Genomic DNA, 16777 nt, shown 5'->3' with positions numbered 1-16777 from the left:
AAAGGTGGTCTCCAGGAATGGTTTCAGTTTCAGGTCAGAAGGGTGACTTAGGGCCATATCCTCAGGGGTTCCCCAGTCTCTGTCAGACCAGTAAGTCTGGTCTTTGTTGTGATTTTGACTTTTCATTCTGCATTTTTCTCCTGCTGTATCCGTGATCCTCTGATGTGATCCCAGTCAGAGCTAGGCACCATCTAGTTCTTCTGGTCTCGGATTTGTGTAGACTGAGATTCATGTGGTCTCTTAGTCCTTTGGACTACCTGCTCCCTTGAGTCTTTGGTTTTCTTTAGTCTCCAAAGAGACCAATAGTTAAACTTAGATGGCCTCTTTAAAGCTTTTGAGACACCAGGCACTACTCACTGAAGTAGGAGGCAGAACATTTCTTTATGAACTAGTTGTGCCAGTTGACGTAGATGTCCTCTGAGTCCATGGTCCTTCGCCTTCGAGCCTAGGAACTTCATCTTGTGAGGTGTTTGGTTATATCTAAGAGATTTCCCTGACTGTACCCCTTGTGTGCTCTGTTGTTTATATTGAGGAAGATCTATAGTCATGTATGTAGAAATTCCCACCACCAAACCTGCATCTGCCGGTGGATATATTCCCTTACACCCTCCCACACCTCTTGGCATATCTATCTACCTATGTATCCATTTGTAAATTATCGTTCGTTAGTACTGTTGTTGTTAACCGCACCCACCCACTGCCGTCAAGTCGATTCCGACTCATAGTAACCCTGTAGGACAGAGTAGAACTACCCCACGGAGTTTCCAAGGAGCACCTGGTGGATTTGAACTGCCGACCTTTTGGTTAGCATCCGTGGCATTTAACCACTACCTCACCAGGGTTTCCACAGTTGCCCTTTTGTTCTTCCGTTATTCTCCGTGTTCTCTCTCTTGCCTTGGTCGTGTTCTGACTTCTCCCATATTTTGTATTGCCTTTCCCTTCACCAAAATCAACACGTCTTCTATCTATTATGAGTCAAAATTGACCTGACGGTAGTGGGTTTGGTTTTTGGTGTTATCTATTTGGTAATTTTCCCTCCTTTACCCTCCCATCCTTGGTAACCGTCAAAGAATGTTTTTTTCTTTTTTTTTTTTTCTGTGTAAACCTTTTGCTGTTACTTTATAATAGCAGTCTCATACAGTGTTTGTCCTTTTGTGATAGACTTATTTCATTCAGCATGATGACCTCCAAATCCGTCCATGTTGTGAGATGTTTTGGGAATTTGTCATTATTCGTTATCATTGCGTAGTATTCTGTGTGTATGTATGTAACACAGTTTGTTTATTCATTCATCTGCTGATGGGCAGTTAGGTTGTTTCCATCTTTTTGCTATTGTGAATAATGCTGCAGTGAACATGGGTGTGCATATGTCTGTTTATGTCATGGCTCTTATTTCTTTAGGGTATATACCTAGGAATGGGATTGCTGGATTATGTGGTATTTCTGTTTCTAGCTTTTTTGAGGAAGCACCATACCGTTTTCCATATGTTGTACCATTTTACAGTCCCACCACCAGTGTGTAAGAGTTTGAATCTCCCCACAACCTCACCAACATTTGTTATTTTCTGTTTTTTAATTTGTGTCAGTAATGTTGGGGTAAGATAGTATCTTATTATAGTTTTGATGTGCATCTCTGTAATAGCTAATGATCACGAGCATGTCTTCATATGTTAGTGTAAATATCTTCTTTGATGAAGTGTCTGTTCAATTCTTTGCCCATTTTTTAATTGGATTGTTTGTCTTTTTATTGTTGAGGTGTTGAAGTTTTCTATAAATTTTAGAGATTAGACCCTTGTCAGATACGTTGTAGCCAAATTTTTTTTCCCAATCCGTAGGATCTCTTTTCATTCGTTTGGAGAAGTCTTTTGTTGAGTACGTGCTTAATTTTTAGGAGTTCCCATTTATCTAGGTCATCTTCGACTATGTGTGCATTTTTAGTCATGTTTGGTGTTCTATTTATGCCATATATTAGGGCCCCTACTGTCGTCCCTGGTGGCGAAGTGGTTAAGAGCTTGGGTGCTAACCAAAAGGTTGGCAGTTTGATGAATCCACCAGCCCACTCCTTGGAAACCCTATGAGGCGGTTCTACTCTGTCCTGTAGGGTCGCTGTAAGTCGCAGTTGACTCAACGGTGGTGAGATTGACTGTTGTTCCTGGTGGTGCATTGGTTAAGAGTTACGGTTGCTAACCAAAATGTAGGCATTTCGAATCCACCAGCTGCTCCTTGGAAACCCTATGGGGCAGTTTTTCTATGTTCTGTACAGTGGCTATGAGTTGTAATTGACGTGACAGCAACGTGTGTATGTATAGTGTTGTCCCTATTTTTTCCTCCATGATCTTTATAGCTTTAGGTTTTATATTTAGGTCTTTGATCCCTTTGAGTTAGTTTTTTGTATGGTGTGAGGTATGGGTCCAGTTTCATTTTTCTACAGATAGATATCCAGTTTTGTCAGCATTATATGTTGAAGAAACTGTCTCTTCCCCCATTTAATGGACTTTGGCCATTTGTTAAAGATCAGCTGTCCATAGGTGCATGGATTTTACATCTGAGTTCTCGATTCTGTTCCATTGGTCTATGTGTCTGTAATCGTACCAGTACCAGGCTGTTTAGACTACCATGGTTGGATAGTAGGTTCTGAGATAAGATAGTGTGAGGCCTCCTGCTTTGTTCTTCTTCAATAATGCTTTATTTGTCCGAGGCCTCTTTCCTTTCCATATAAAGTTGGATTAGTTTTTCCATCTCCTTAAATAATGCTGTTGTCTGGGGTCTTAAATGGTAGCACCTGGCCTTCTAAGATGCATCAATTGGTCTCAACCCACGTGGAGCAAAAGGAGAATGAAGAACACAATACACAAGGTAATTATGAGCCTAAGAGATAGAAAGGACCATATAAACCAGAGACTACATCAGCCTGAGATCAGAAGAACTAGATGGTGCCCAGCCACAACTGGTGACTGCCCTGACAGGGAACGCAACAGAGAACCCCTGAGGGAGCAGGAGAGCAGTGGGATGCAGACCCCAAATTCTTGTAAAAAGACCAGACTTAATGGTCCCCAGACCTTCTGTTAGCCCAAGACAGGAACCATTCCCAAAGCCAACTCTTCAGACAGGGATTGGACTGGAATATGGGATGGAAAATTATACTGGGGAAGAATGAGCTTCTTGGATCAAGTAGACACATGAAACTATGTTGGCATCTCCTGTCTGGCAGGGAGATGAGAGGGCAGAGGGGACCAGAAACTACCCGAATGGACACAAGGAGAGAGAGTAGAGGGAAGAACTGTGCTATCTCATTAGAGAGCAATTAGGAGTATATAGCAAGGTGTGTGTAAATTTTTATATGAGAGACTGACCTGATTTGTAAACTTTCACTTAAAGCACAATAAAAATTAATTAAAAAAAAAAGAATGCTGTTGGGGAAAGTTCAGCTATGTTAACTACATAGAAGCAGCCACAGCCAAAGGGTGGTGATGTGACGGCTGCAAACAGTAGGTGTCATGGTATATGATACGCAGAGCCTTCAGTCTTGCCTGACATTTGGAAGGCAAGAAGGGACAGCCTGTCCATTAGATCCCAAACCAGGAGTCAGACTGTCCCCATCAAGCCAGCTTGTGCCTTGCTGGTGATACTGATGGTCTCCTGCACACACCCTGCAGGAAGCATGCATGTTGTGGTAGCAGCTCAAGTCATGGAACTGAAGGGGCCCCTTGGCTTCTGTGGTCTGTGCTGCATCATGGGGGAGGTATTTGGAAGAGGAGAGTGATCCTGCTGAGCCCGGTACCAGGCCTTTGGAGCCAAAGGACCTTCAGAGGGAAGCATTCACAGCAGTGACACACACTGTATCCTCTGAGGGGTGTTTCGAGGACTCTGGAGGTCTGCCCTCTGAGAAGACATGAGTTGCGATGGGGTCTTGGGGTTCTTGAAGGGTTGCTGTGGAGAGCAGAGATTAGATCTGACTGCAGGGTTGGAACTAGAAAGTACAGGTGAAAGAGTCCAGATGGTTTGGTGCTATATGTGGAAGAGCTTCCTCTTGGCCTTCGTTGCCCCAGAATGGCTTTGTGCCTTGGGGTGTTGCTGTCAAGAACTGTGAAGGAGCTAAGATTTTTACCCAATTTGTAAGCTAACAAGGTAGCCTGGCAGAAGGCGCGAGAGTTCACACTCAGGGACAAAGGACAGTTTATTAGTCCCAGTACAGCAAGTAGGATGTGTGACACGCATATTTGCCCTTAAGGCCTACAGGGGTGGTGTGGATGGCCAAGATCAACACCTGCATGTGCGGTGGGTTGTGTTACAGGAGAGGAACCCGAGTTTAGGGACCTTAGGCAAGTCACTCAACCTCCAACCTCACTTGTCTCATCTCTAATGTGAGCGACGACTGCACCTGGTCCTGAAGGCTGCTTTCAGAAGCGAAGGTGTGACAGAAAAGCACCTAGCATCTAATACATGCTCCACCAACTCTGCTGGGGTCATACTTGATTGGAAGCAAATGCGAAAAAGTTTGGATTCTTAGAGCAAAATATGGTGCATAGATTCTTTTCTTTTTCTTACTGTATGGCTTGTAAAATAGCTTTAAAACCAAAGTCACTTTCTTACATAAAGGAAAGTGCTAAAGAGCCTCTTGGAATTTTGCCATGGGTTGAACAAGGTTTGTAAAATTATGCGTTTGGCTTATCTACCCACAGCACCATCAGGGAAAGCAACAAGTGAAACTTCAAGGTCGCAAACTAATTTAGAGCATGTAAAATTATCAGAAGAAATTACTTTTACATCTCAAAGGATTCCTTGGTATAGCAATGTTAGCTTAAGGGAGTACAAGACATGTAGATAAAGAAAGGAATAACTCACAGAAAAGCACTGCTCAGGTTCATGTGTGAAGATCAAAATGGTAACGTCATTGGTTAGTTTGACGCTCAAATGATGCTGCGACTTGATCTTGAGTTTGGGGCAAACTCCTGAGAAGTTGTATAATATTTTTCCACAACAAAACATGTTTTCTTATAAATGTCCCTTATCATTTCTGAGCTCCCTTCTCACATGACAAGGTCAGCTCTGGAGTATTGAAAATTCACTGGTGGAGCTTTAGGCCAGCACTTCACAGGACCTCATTCCTTCTTCCTCAAGCACTCTTCATCGGAACAACTCTGGTTGCACACTACTGTCACCCCTACTCACAGGTGTTCCCAGACCAGGCTGGCCTTGCCCACTGTGTCCTAGCACAGGGCCTAGCACTTGGGCATGGGTGATAAATGGAGAAATTTAGCAGATCTCACCGGTCAAAAGTCACAGAAAGCTATTTTTGACATGGCTCAAGCAGCGTAAATGACAATGATTTTTACTTGGGAAGAAAAACTTAAGTTTCCCTTTAAAAAATAAAAGTAGCAGTCTGTCAGTTACCTCACTAATTCCTTGGTAACAGTGGACCTAGCTCTTATAGATAAGTGGAGGGCTGCTTGGAGCGGGGGCAGACAGGACAAGGCCTGAGAGGAGGTGGCTGCCACTTTTCCTTCTGGACAGTGTTTTAGAAAATCTGTTTCCTGAAGAATCTTAGCTTCCCAGGTCTTCCGTAGGTGTGTGCGAGTCTCCCTCCACACAGCCACTCTGCCTGTACTGTTCTCTAACATTTCCACTTTCCTCCTGACCGAGTCTCTTGACCTACCTGACTGACAAGCTTCCCCACAGATTGTTGTATGCTGTTGAGTTGATTTCAACTCAGCCACCCTATAGGACAGAGTAGAACTTCCCCATAGGGTTTCCTAGACTGTAATCTTTACAGGAGCAGATCACCAGGTCTTTTCTCCCCCTAAATTACTCCACTGAAAACATATTTGGCTGCTCCAGGGGTAGTTCAGCCCCCAGAGCTTGGCCCCTCTTTCCCTCCAGGCAGGCCTGGTATAGCCCCTCAGCCCACCATCTGCGCCCTGCTTTCCCCTCCAAGCCCATGCCCTCCTCTCAGCCTTCTCTCATCTTACTGTCCATGCAGTCCTCCCCCGGGCAGGAGTAGAGCAGGGAGAGGTTGAGAGCTGTTGCTTGCCATCCTTGCTCCCCGGCAGAGGAGCCTGGTGTACTGGGAGCATCCAGTGAAGCTGAGACTCAAGAAGTAGGGCTTTTTATTATTATTACTATTATTATGGTAAAAATACATATAACAAAACATTCATCATTTTATTTTTTTGTGGTTGTTCAAAATATACACAGCAGAAGTCAACAGTTTCTGCATGTACAATTTAGTGACATAATTTCAGCCACTTTTATATACACAATTCATCGACATAGATGATGCTCACTATGTTGTGCAACCATCACCGTTATCTGTTTCCGATTTTTTTCGTCACACTTAACAAACTCAGTGCCCCTTAAACAATAACTTCCCCTTTCCTGCTCCCACCCTCCACCCCTGGTAACCACTAATAAACTTTGGTCTCTGTGCATTTGCCTGTTCTAGTTGTTTCATGTAAGTGGGATCATGTAATATTTGTCCTTTTGTGTCTGACTTGTTTCACTTAGCATGATGTTTTCAAGATTCATCCATGATGTAATGTATATCAAAACTTCATTCCTCTTTGTAATTGAGAAATGTTCTATTGTTGGGGAAACCACAATTTATGTATCCATTATCTCTTGATGGACACTTGAGCTGTTTCCATCTTTTTGCTATTGTAAATAGTGCTGCTTTGAACACTGGTGTACACGTATCTGTTTGAGTCTCTGCTTTCAATTCTTCTGTTTTTATGTATAATTTATTTTTGTTGTTGAGAATATACACAGCAGAACATACACCAATTCAACAATTTCTGCATGTACAATTCAGTAACACCAATTACATTCTTCAAGTTGTTCGATCATTCTCACCCTCTTTTTCCAAGTTGTTCCTCCCCTATTAACATAAAATCACTGTCCCCTAAGTTTCCTGTCTCATCTTTCTAGTTGCTGTTGTCAGTGTGATCCCACATAGATAGACCTTAAAAGAGCAGAGTGTTCAAGGCACACATTCTTTACTAGTTAGGCTAAACTATTATTTGGTTTAAAGAAGACTTCAGGGGGTATTTTTGGTTTAAAGTTTAAGGGCAGTAGTTTCAGGGGTTCATCTAGCCTCCGTGGCTCCAGAAAGTCTGCAGTCCATGAGAATTTGAAATTCTATTCTGCATATTCCCCCTTTTGATCAGGATTCTTCTATAGAATCTTTGATCAAATGTTCAGTAATGGTATCTGGGCACTATCCAGTTCCTCTGGTCTTATAACAAAGGAGGCAGTTGTTCATGGATCACACATTACATTTCCTCTCCTCTTTCTGACTCTCCTTCCTTTCTCGCACCAAATGAATAGAGACCAACTGTACCTTGAATGGCCACTTGCAAGCTTTTAAGACCCCAGACACTATGTAAGGAACTAGGAGGTAGAACAGAAGCACTAAACATGTTATTAGGCCAACTGACTGAGATGTCCCATGAAACCATGACCCTGTACCTCCAAACCAAGGAACCAAATACCATGTGGTGTTTGGTTGTACATAAGCAGCCTCAACAGCTACTCTTTTTTTTTTTTTTTGGTCATTGTTGTAAATACTTATATCAGCTTTTGGCAATTCAGCTTTTTACAGGTATACAATTTATTGACAGCAGTTACATAAATTGGTCATGCAACCCTACCCTTATGCAGTGCAATTTTTCCATTACCATAAACCAAAACTTTGGCCTCTGTACATTTGCCTCTCCTTGTCTTTTTATATAATTGAGATCATACAATATTTGTCCTTTTGTGATTGACTAATTTCACTCAGCATAATGTCTTCAAGCTCTATCCATACTCAGGACTTCATTTCTCCTACTGACTGATAGTATTCCATTCATTTTGTTTGTCCATTCATTTGTTGATAGGCATTTAGGTTGTTTCCACCTTTTGGCTATTGTGAATAGTGCTGCAGTGAACATTGGTGTGCTCCTGTCTGAGTCTTTACTTTCAAGTCTTTTGTCTGCTTTCAGTTCTTTGGTTGTATACCCAGGAATGGAATTACTGGGTCATATGGTAATTCTGTGTTTAACTTTTTGAGGAACTCCAAACTGTTTTCCCAAGTGCCTGCACCATTTTGCATCCCCACCAGCAGTGTACGAGGGTTCCTCTTTCTCCACATCCTCACCAACACTTGCTTTCGTTTTCCTGATCATAGCCATCCTAGTGGGTGTGAAGTAGTATATCTCACTGTGGTTTTGATTTGTATCTCCCTAAGAGGCAGGGTTTCAGTGGGGCCTGCCAAGAGCGGACTAGGCACTCTGCCAAGCTTGGATTTATTTTGGCTGGGTGCGGCCTGGCAAGCCTGGGGCTGCTTTTCTCCTGGGAGGACCCTGGAGAGCCTCGCTTAGCCCTGGGGATGGGGGTGGGGGTGGCAAAGGACACTTTTTCTTGGGGCAACCCTTGGAGGCTCCTGGAGCTGTCAGATTGTGCAAACCCCCTTTGGAGGCGGGGAGGGGGGATCCTTAGAGGCTGGGGTAGGGCTCCAGCCCTGCCTGGCAGCCAGCTCCCCAAGGTCCAGCTGTGAAACTGGGTGCTGGTATGTGGGTCTGGGCTGGTGCCACTCTGAGAAGAAAGAATTGTCCAGAGTTTGGGTTTTGCCACCTCTCAGGCTTATCAGCATGCCCAGTTGGGTACTGGGCTGGGCTTTATTTACCTCTGATGTGGGTCCTGAGAGGAGCCCTGGTTGCTCAGTGCTGCAGTGCTTGGCTGCTAATCAAAAGGTTGACTGTTCGAACACACCAACCACTCCATGGGAGGAAGATGTGGCCAGCTGCTTCTGTAAAGATTATACCCTAGGAAACTATGGGGCAGTCCTGCTTTGTCCTGTGGGGTTACTACGAGTTGGAATCAACTCCATGGCAGCGGATTTGGTTTTGGTGGGTTCTGAGAGCAGGATGGCTGTCTCAGACCTTCTCAGCTGAGCAGACATCTTGCTCTAGAAACACTGATTGTTGGATTGTCCTGGAAGTGATGGGTCCTCAATTGCTATAAATTAGTTTCTCAAGTAACAAATGTAAATAGAACATTCCTTTCTCAAATACAGGTTTGTGAACTGTGGTGTGTTTATTTCACTGTCTTTTTCCTTCTAGGACAACCCTCCATATGATAAGGGGGCCTTCAGAATTGAAATCAACTTTCCAGCAGAATATCCATTCAAACCACCGAAGATCACATTTAAAACAAAGATCTATCACCCGAACATTGACGAAAAGGGGCAGGTCTGTCTGCCAGTAATTAGTGCTGAAAACTGGAAGCCAGCAACCAAAACCGACCAAGGTGAGACATGCTCTGTATGGCTTTCTTAGGTGGTACCCCTTCTAGGGATGCCGCTGGGGAGTAGAGAGCTCTGGTGTCCCTTCTGATGCCATATGGGACATCAGAGTCCAAAGAAATCCTACCTGTCAGCTCACATGAACGCAGGACATACTGCGGTGTTGCCCTTGTCCTTGTGAGGACGGCATATCTCAGTGAAGAGATGGCTGTGCACGGGGATTTGTGGAGGCCCTCCCTGTACCCAGCCCTGGGGTTCTCACAGGCCAGTGGGGATGCAGAGACAGACACACCCAGAGGTTTGCTGGGCAGGTGCAGTGAGGAGGGTGAGCACTAGGGCCACCAGACGTTTTCATGACAGGTTGTGGGGCTGCTTACGGTGGGCAGGGGAGCCACGTTTAAGGTGGCTTTATGTAGCACTTGGCACTTGGACTTGAAGGAAGGAAGAGTTTGGAGAGGGCCTTCCAGGGTAAAAGAAGGGCACTAGCAAAAGCCCAGTGACAGGCAGCAGAGAGTGGTGGCGCAGCGTGGTTGTGTGCGTGATGAGAGGGAAGGGGTGAGAGTCAGGCTCGTGGATGTATACCCAGATGAAGGACATAGTGGCTTTAGGGGGCCTGGAATTCCCGAAGTTGGCTGTGGCTGTGTGTGTCCAAGTATCCTGGAGTCTGTGTGAATACACACATGCATATTTTTCTAGGAAAAGTATTTGATTTAGCATTGCGGTCTGCCTCCTTATTGTCCCCTGGAAGTAACTGGACTCTGTTATGGACAGTGTCTAGTTTTCATTTCTTAAGTTCAGGGCTTTTTTGTGAAATCCTAATCTCATATTTTGGTGGCTTCCTTGTAAGTAAGTGCCTGAACCAATTTAAGATTTGTTCAGGATCAGTGAGGGGTCCTTGGGTGGCATAGACAGTTAGCACTCTCCGCTGCTAACTGGAAGGTTGAAGTTGGAGTCCACCCAGAGGCATCTTGGAAGAAAGGCCTGATGGTCCACTTCCGAAAGATCGGCCACTGAAAACTCCATGGAACGCAGTTCTATTCCGACATACACGAGGGCACCATGCGTTGGAATCAACTCGATGGCAGCTGGCGGTGGTGATTAGATCAAAGAGAGTGAGGCTGGACTCGAGAGGCTGCAGGTGGCAGCTCGCAGTGGTTGATGTAAACAGCTTTGGTGGAGCCCTTGGAAGGTGGAGTTGAAAGCCTTTCACTAGAAAAGTTGAGCCTCGCTCATGTGAAATAATCGTGAAAGGAGGAAGAGCACACGTCACGGTCACACTGCTGAGTAGTCAGAAAGGAGGGCGTGCTGAACGCTCAGTCAGAATAGAAGGAGCTCCAGTGGCCTTTGTCACTTGGCCAGGTAGAAGCTGATGTTTCTAAACGCTTGAAAAAGGTGGTCCTGATTTTTTGTTTCTATATGAATCCCAGTCTATGTTGGAAGCCTGATAGCTACATTTGTTCAAGGGTGTCTTGTCAGCCCTTTTCACAAATTCCCAGTGTCCCTTGTCAAGTGGCTAGGGAGGGAGAAGTCCTGCCAGGCCAGGCTGCCCTGGCAGGCCCCGAACCTCAGACTGCTGGGCCACAAGGAGTTACGAGGACACTTCCTTTACCTGAGGCTCTAGGGTGGGGGTGCGGTGGGGAGGCTCTCAGTGTTCGTACTAGCAGATGAGTTAAGCTGAGCTGGAGCTTACTGTAGCTCAGCCAAGGAGCCAGAAATGCACCCAAAGGGACAGAGGAGGATGAAATGTTCATCAGAATCATCACTACAGAAATCTGAACGTGTTTACGTCTGACCAAATGATTGCAAGTGAGTTCTTAGGGTTAAATAGACAAAGAGCAAGCTCGCAAACAGAATATCTTCTTAGAAAGCAAGTTTTAATAATTAGCAAATGGTTTTATACTGAGACATGAAGCACTGTCACAATCCTGAGGAGAAGTAGGGAGCCTGAGTATCCATAACGGAGCAGGGAACTCGTCACAACGCCCCTCCAAAGTGCCTGGCCAGTATGCCAGTGCCCTTCCTGAAACACTGGTGAAGCAGTAATTCCCGTGGTGGTAGAACCATTTCTAATCAGGGAAAACCTGGGAAGCCCCCATTTGTGCTGTAAGGCAAACATGGTTCAGGCTTCCAAGCCTGAGAGGAAAACCACACAGCCTCCCACTGAGTGTATGTGCGTTGCCATGTGCCATGGCACTGAACCAAGAGCAAGTTTCTGGAGATGCTGTGAGAGGGATCCTTCAGATAGGGCTACTTCCCGGTGGGGCCACCGTCCCTGGCTGGACAGGAGGGATTCTTGGGTGCTTACTTTAATAGTAATTAATGCAAGCCTTCTATATTTTTTATGTACACTTCTAAATTTATTTTTATAATTCATTTTATTTTTTTGTTCTTGTTGAAAATATATACAGCAAAACATGTACCAACTCAATAATTTCTGCATGAATAATTCAGTGACACTGATCATATTCTTTGAGTTGTGCAACCATTCTCACCCTCTTCTGAGTTGTTTCTCCTCCATTAACATGAACTCTAAGATTTCTATCTAAACTTTTGAGTTGTTGTTATCAGTTTGATCCCACATAAATAGTTCTTTAAAGGAGCACAATGCTCAATCCAGACATTCATTTTTTTTTTTTTAATCACATAAAGTATTTATTGAACACTTAGGAGCAGAGTACATCCATTTATTTATCCACTGTAACACTCCACAGAGTTTTCATTGTTGATGGGTGGCCACAAGTCGATTCCGACTTATGGTGCCCTTGTGTGAAGGGAGACATTCTTTACTAATTAAGCTAAACTACTGTTTGGTTTAAAGAAGACTTAAGAGAATATTTTTGTTTTAAGGTTAAAGAGTATCTCAGGGCGATAGTTTCTGTTTTAAGGTTAAAGAGTGTCTCAGGGCAGTAGTTTCAGAGGTTCATCCAGCCTCCATGGCTCTAGAAAGTCTGGAGTCCATGAGATTTTGAAATTTTGTTCTGCATTTTTCCCCCTCTTGATCAGTACTCTTCTATAGAATCTTCGATGACAACATTCAGTAATGGTAACCAGGCACCATCCAGGTCTTCTTGTCTCATAGCAAAGGAGGCAGTTGTTCATGGAGGCAATGAGCCACACATTCCATTTCTTCCTCCTGTTCCTGACTCTCCTTCTTCATTGTTCCAGGTGAATAGAGACCAGTGGTTGAACCTTGGATGGCCAATGCAGGCTTTCTATTAAAAACAAATGAAAGTAGTTTTCCATTGGAATTACTAATACAACATTTCTCTTCCTCTTTAAAGTACTTGTATTAAAAAGTGAGGTGATCTAAAGAAGTATATTAAGTAAATACTAATTTAGGCTATGTGTGGATATATGGCAAATAGTGATATGCCAAGAGTTGAAGTTGGGAAAGTAGAAACAAGATAGCTTTATCACCATTTCTGTTCAGATTTAAAACAAAAAACAAAAAAACGTTGCCATCAAGTCAACTGTAACTCATGGCAACTACCTATGTGTCAGAGTAGAACTGCTGCATAGGGTTTTCATCTTTTGGAACTGGATCACCAGACTTTTCTTCCAAGGTGCTTCTGTGGATTTGAACCTCCAACCTTTCGGTTAGCAGCCAAGTGCTTAAACATTTGCATCACCCAGGGACTCGTGCTCAGTTAGGCAAGAGTGAAAAAGAGAAGGGATAAATCTTCAAAGAGACAGAAATATACTTCCGGTGCCCGTTTCCTCTAGAATAACAGCGGGGCTGTGTCAACAGGACCCAGTAATCTCTGCCCAGATTGAATTGGAGAAGCATGCTGCTCGCCCAGCCCCAGCCGCCCTTCCCAGGCCTCACCCCTCCCTGCCCAGGTGCCCGTCTTCCTTACTCAGCCAGGACCATTAGCCATATATGGGCCACTCTGTCCTCCCCGTTGCTCCACTGCCTCACCTGGGCTCACTGCAGTCTGCTGCCCTGTCTCACTTCAGCATTACTAGGCACAGTTGGGGGCTGGTGATCTTTGGCTGCCTGGAGACTTTGTGCTGTCGCCCCCATTCAGCAGTGCCATTGACTGGTTGTGCTTTTTACAGATGGCTTTGTGCATGACACAGCCGGCATGAGTATTTCAATTCATTCCTTGTAATGGTGGGGTGAAAAGCATGGCCCCAGTAAAGGAATTGGTGTTGGCAGTCTAGAGGGAGAGGTGGGAGCACCGGTGGCAGCATTCTAGAGGTGCTGATCCCATTATGGGTCAGGGTAGGTGTAGGGAAGAGCATGAGAGGGCTTAAGCCTACGTCCTGCTCCTGATGTGGCCTCTGGCTGCTGGCCCCTGGCCCTCCCATGCTGTCCTCACACCCACGTGCATGTGCAGTCTTCCATCCCAGGGCTGTTCTTCCAGCACCTCTGGGACATGGTTGTATTGGGACATAATGCACTGCCAGGGAACATTGCAGAAACCACCCCTCAGCCGTTCATGTGACGTTTGCCTCTGGAAATGACAGTTCTGATGCTGGTGGGGGTTATCAACCAGCAGTTGGATGGGTGGTTGGTTCAGAAGCTCCTATGGGTCTTCCAGGATGGGCTCATTATGCTCTTACATGGGGCGGGCCTGGCCAGGCCTCCCTCTGTTCATGTGCTCACTCAGTAAACTTCCATTGAAATTGCTCTGAACCAAGCATGGTGCTGGGACAGAGCAAGGGCACACACACTAGCCCCTACCCTTGAGAAGCTCGGCGCACACATGTGGCGGGGGGGATGGGGAAGGCATGGTCAGTGTGTATGGGGGAGCACAGCAGAGAGACCCCAGGTGTCAGGTCAGGAAGGAGGGGTACCACTCTGAACAGTTCTCCGCTGTAGTGTTTGCTGTTTGCCATCCAGCACTTTCTCCTAATTAGAGGAAAGATGGGTTGAGCTCCGGTGGTTAGAATTTTGGGTGGATGGGAGGTTGCTTTGTCTGAAAAGCACTTTAGATGTAAAGCAGTATGGAAATCAGAGTTTCACTTCTAGGATGAGCTGCCCTTCTTGAGACCATGCTAACCCCCGATGCCTTGTCCTTCTCTCGGCAGTAATCCAGTCCCTCATAGCACTGGTGAACGACCCCCAGCCCGAGCACCCTCTCCGGGCTGACCTAGCTGAAGAGTACTCTAAGGACCGTAAAAAATTCTGTAAGAACGCTGAAGAATTTACAAAGAAATATGGGGAAAAGCGACCTGTGGACTAAAATCTGCCACGACTGATTCCAGCAAGTGTGAGCAGAGACCCTAGCAGTGTATTCAGACCCCCATCAAAGCAGGACTCTGTGGAGAATTGATGCGTGCCACCGCCTGGCGTCCGCTTGTGGCAGTTACTAACTTTCTACAGTTTTCTTAATCAAAAGTGGTCTAGGTAACCTGTAAAGAAAGGATTAAAAATTTAAGATGTTCTAGTTCTGCTTTCTTTGTTTTAAAAATCACTGCTTCAGTCTTTTTCAAAAGAATGGTGTTTCTTTTCTTGTCCAAATTTATCCAGAAATCTTCTGCTTACATTCAATAGCCCATAAGGTTTTAAAAAAAGGGGGTGGGGGGAAGGTCATCGTTTACCTTCTTCCCCAAGCCTTTGCAACCCCCTCTTTCTTGCATTCAGTTTATTTTTCACCTACTCACTTCCCCAGACCCAGGCCCTGTCTCCTCTGCAAAGGAGAAGAGACGCTGCTGGCATTTCTGTTGGCTTTTCTTCCGTGTTGCACTGCCTGGTATGGAAGTTAGTTCCAATTCTCCTGACTCCAGTGTATAGCATCCTTAAAAAAAAAATTTAAAAAACAAACACACACTTCTTAAAGAAAAAAGTTGTAAAAGCCCAGCTATTGTATAAAACCCTGGCTAATGTTACCATGATAATGTTGATTAAATGGGCAAACCCCGCTGTCTGTGTGGTGATTGAACCCCAGCCTGGCGCTGGCCTGCTGGGGGAAGCCCACAGTAGCAGGTCTTTGGTGCCTGAGGGGTGGGCCTGCCAGCCAGAAGATGCTGTTCATGTGTGTGAAGAATTTCTCACTAGGAAGGCTTCTCAGGCTGAAGGTCAGCCCTCTTCACTGCAGCCCTTTTGGAAGACCAGCTGGTCATTAGCAGACGAAGCTAAAGCCAAAATATCCATGTGAAATCCCCAGCGCATCTGTCACCGAGCTCCGTCAGAATGTGCCATGGAGCTTGCGCTCCACCTTTGAGCAACGGCCCCATCACAGCCTTCCCTCCACACAGCTTGGTTCTTTGCGGGCTCGGAACTGGCGGGACTTGGCTTTAGACAGCACTGGTCTGGGGTCGACGTCGTGCCTGCTGACCCCTTAGGAGCCAGCCAGCCAGCCCAGGAGCAAGATGGCTTTCCCTCACCCTTTGGACTCACAGCGTTTGCAGAAATCCACCTCCACTTGAAGCTCACTCAGTAATATCCTTTCAATGTGTTTTATATTGTTTTGACTGCCTTTTTTTGTAGAAATAAAAATTGACCTTAGAATTTATCATCAGATGAACTTGTAAAGATTTGAATGTTCATGTCTTTTGAAAGCAAGTGGGACTGCCCCTGAAAGAGTACAGAATACTCACCACGCTGACACCCAGAGGAAGCCAGTGGTCCAGATGCTTGGTGTCAGCCACTCTGTGTCGGCCACTGGCTGCTGCCCTTCTTGGCCATTTGGGGGGCCAGGTCCTGTGGAGAAGATGGTGTAAAGATGCTTTGCTTTTTGTTTTAATTTTAGTTTTATAACTTGAGATGGTTCCAGGGCTTACCATCTTGGTGTTACCTGCGCAGAGGTGAGCGGTGATGGTAAGTTTGGCAGCATATGTCCTTTAGTTGTCTGGGCACGCACCTCCACGGGGTGTAAATGAACCCAGCCTCTGAAGTCCTAGGTACACAAGGGGCAGGTTTCTGGAGACTCCTGTGTGCCCAGCAGCGGCAGGAGCACCAGGTCAGCATTTCCACACCTGTCTCTTCATTAGTAGAAAAGGGAAAGTGGACTTTATTTCACTCACACTCAGATTTGTAATAAAAGGCCAAATTCTGTCAAAAGCTATCCAGACAAGCCACCATTTGTTCTCGTTGCTTCTCCGAATCCAGATACCTTGCCATTCTTGGAAACAGTCCCAGCGCTTCGTGTTTATGCTGTTGTAGCCCTGCCTGCCTGTCACCACCTCACTTCTCTCTGCTCACCACGGAGGAGACCTCTGTGCCGGCAGCCTCTCAGGGACTCAGCCCTGGCATTCACACCCCGTGGTTTGTCCCAGCAGCAGAGGCTTGGCTGTCTGATGGCAAGTCAGTGGATGGCCCCTCCTGGGGCCTAGGCTGCCTGCCTGTCCAGCTGTACGTCGGCTGAATTATGGCCGAGCCCTCGGAGCAGGGTGGAGCAAGGCCAGGCAACCCTGGCTGCTCCAAAACCAAAACACTGGCCCTCTGGAGGAGGGGAGAGCTGTTAGCAGCCCCTGCCGCCGGCCCACTCAGGAGTTCTCGTGGTTCCTCCAAGTGCACCGGGTCTCACCCTGCCCCCCCTCCCAGTGGTG

The 16777-nt window shown here is 45.8% G+C and overlaps 1 protein-coding gene across 1 annotated transcript in view; it reads left to right on the top strand.

Annotated features, from left to right (window-relative positions):
* UBE2L3 (ubiquitin conjugating enzyme E2 L3) overlaps positions 1–15747 on the top strand; it is a 48683-nt gene extending 32936 nt beyond the window's left edge. Inside the window, exons 3-4 of the mRNA XM_049865939.1 lie at positions 9099–9285; positions 14315–15747. Coding sequence (XP_049721896.1) covers positions 9099–9285; positions 14315–14469 — 342 coding nt within the window. The 3' untranslated portion in view covers positions 14470–15747. The remainder of the gene's footprint in view (positions 1–9098; positions 9286–14314) is intronic.
* Positions 15748–16777: the final 1030 nt, after the last annotated feature.

The sequence above is a fragment of the Elephas maximus genome, chromosome 22 (assembly GCF_024166365.1).
Source record: "Elephas maximus indicus isolate mEleMax1 chromosome 22, mEleMax1 primary haplotype, whole genome shotgun sequence".
NCBI lineage: Eukaryota > Metazoa > Chordata > Mammalia > Proboscidea > Elephantidae > Elephas > Elephas maximus.
Note: the sequence above shows the minus strand (reverse complement) of the source record. Positions and strands in the feature narration are given on the sequence as shown.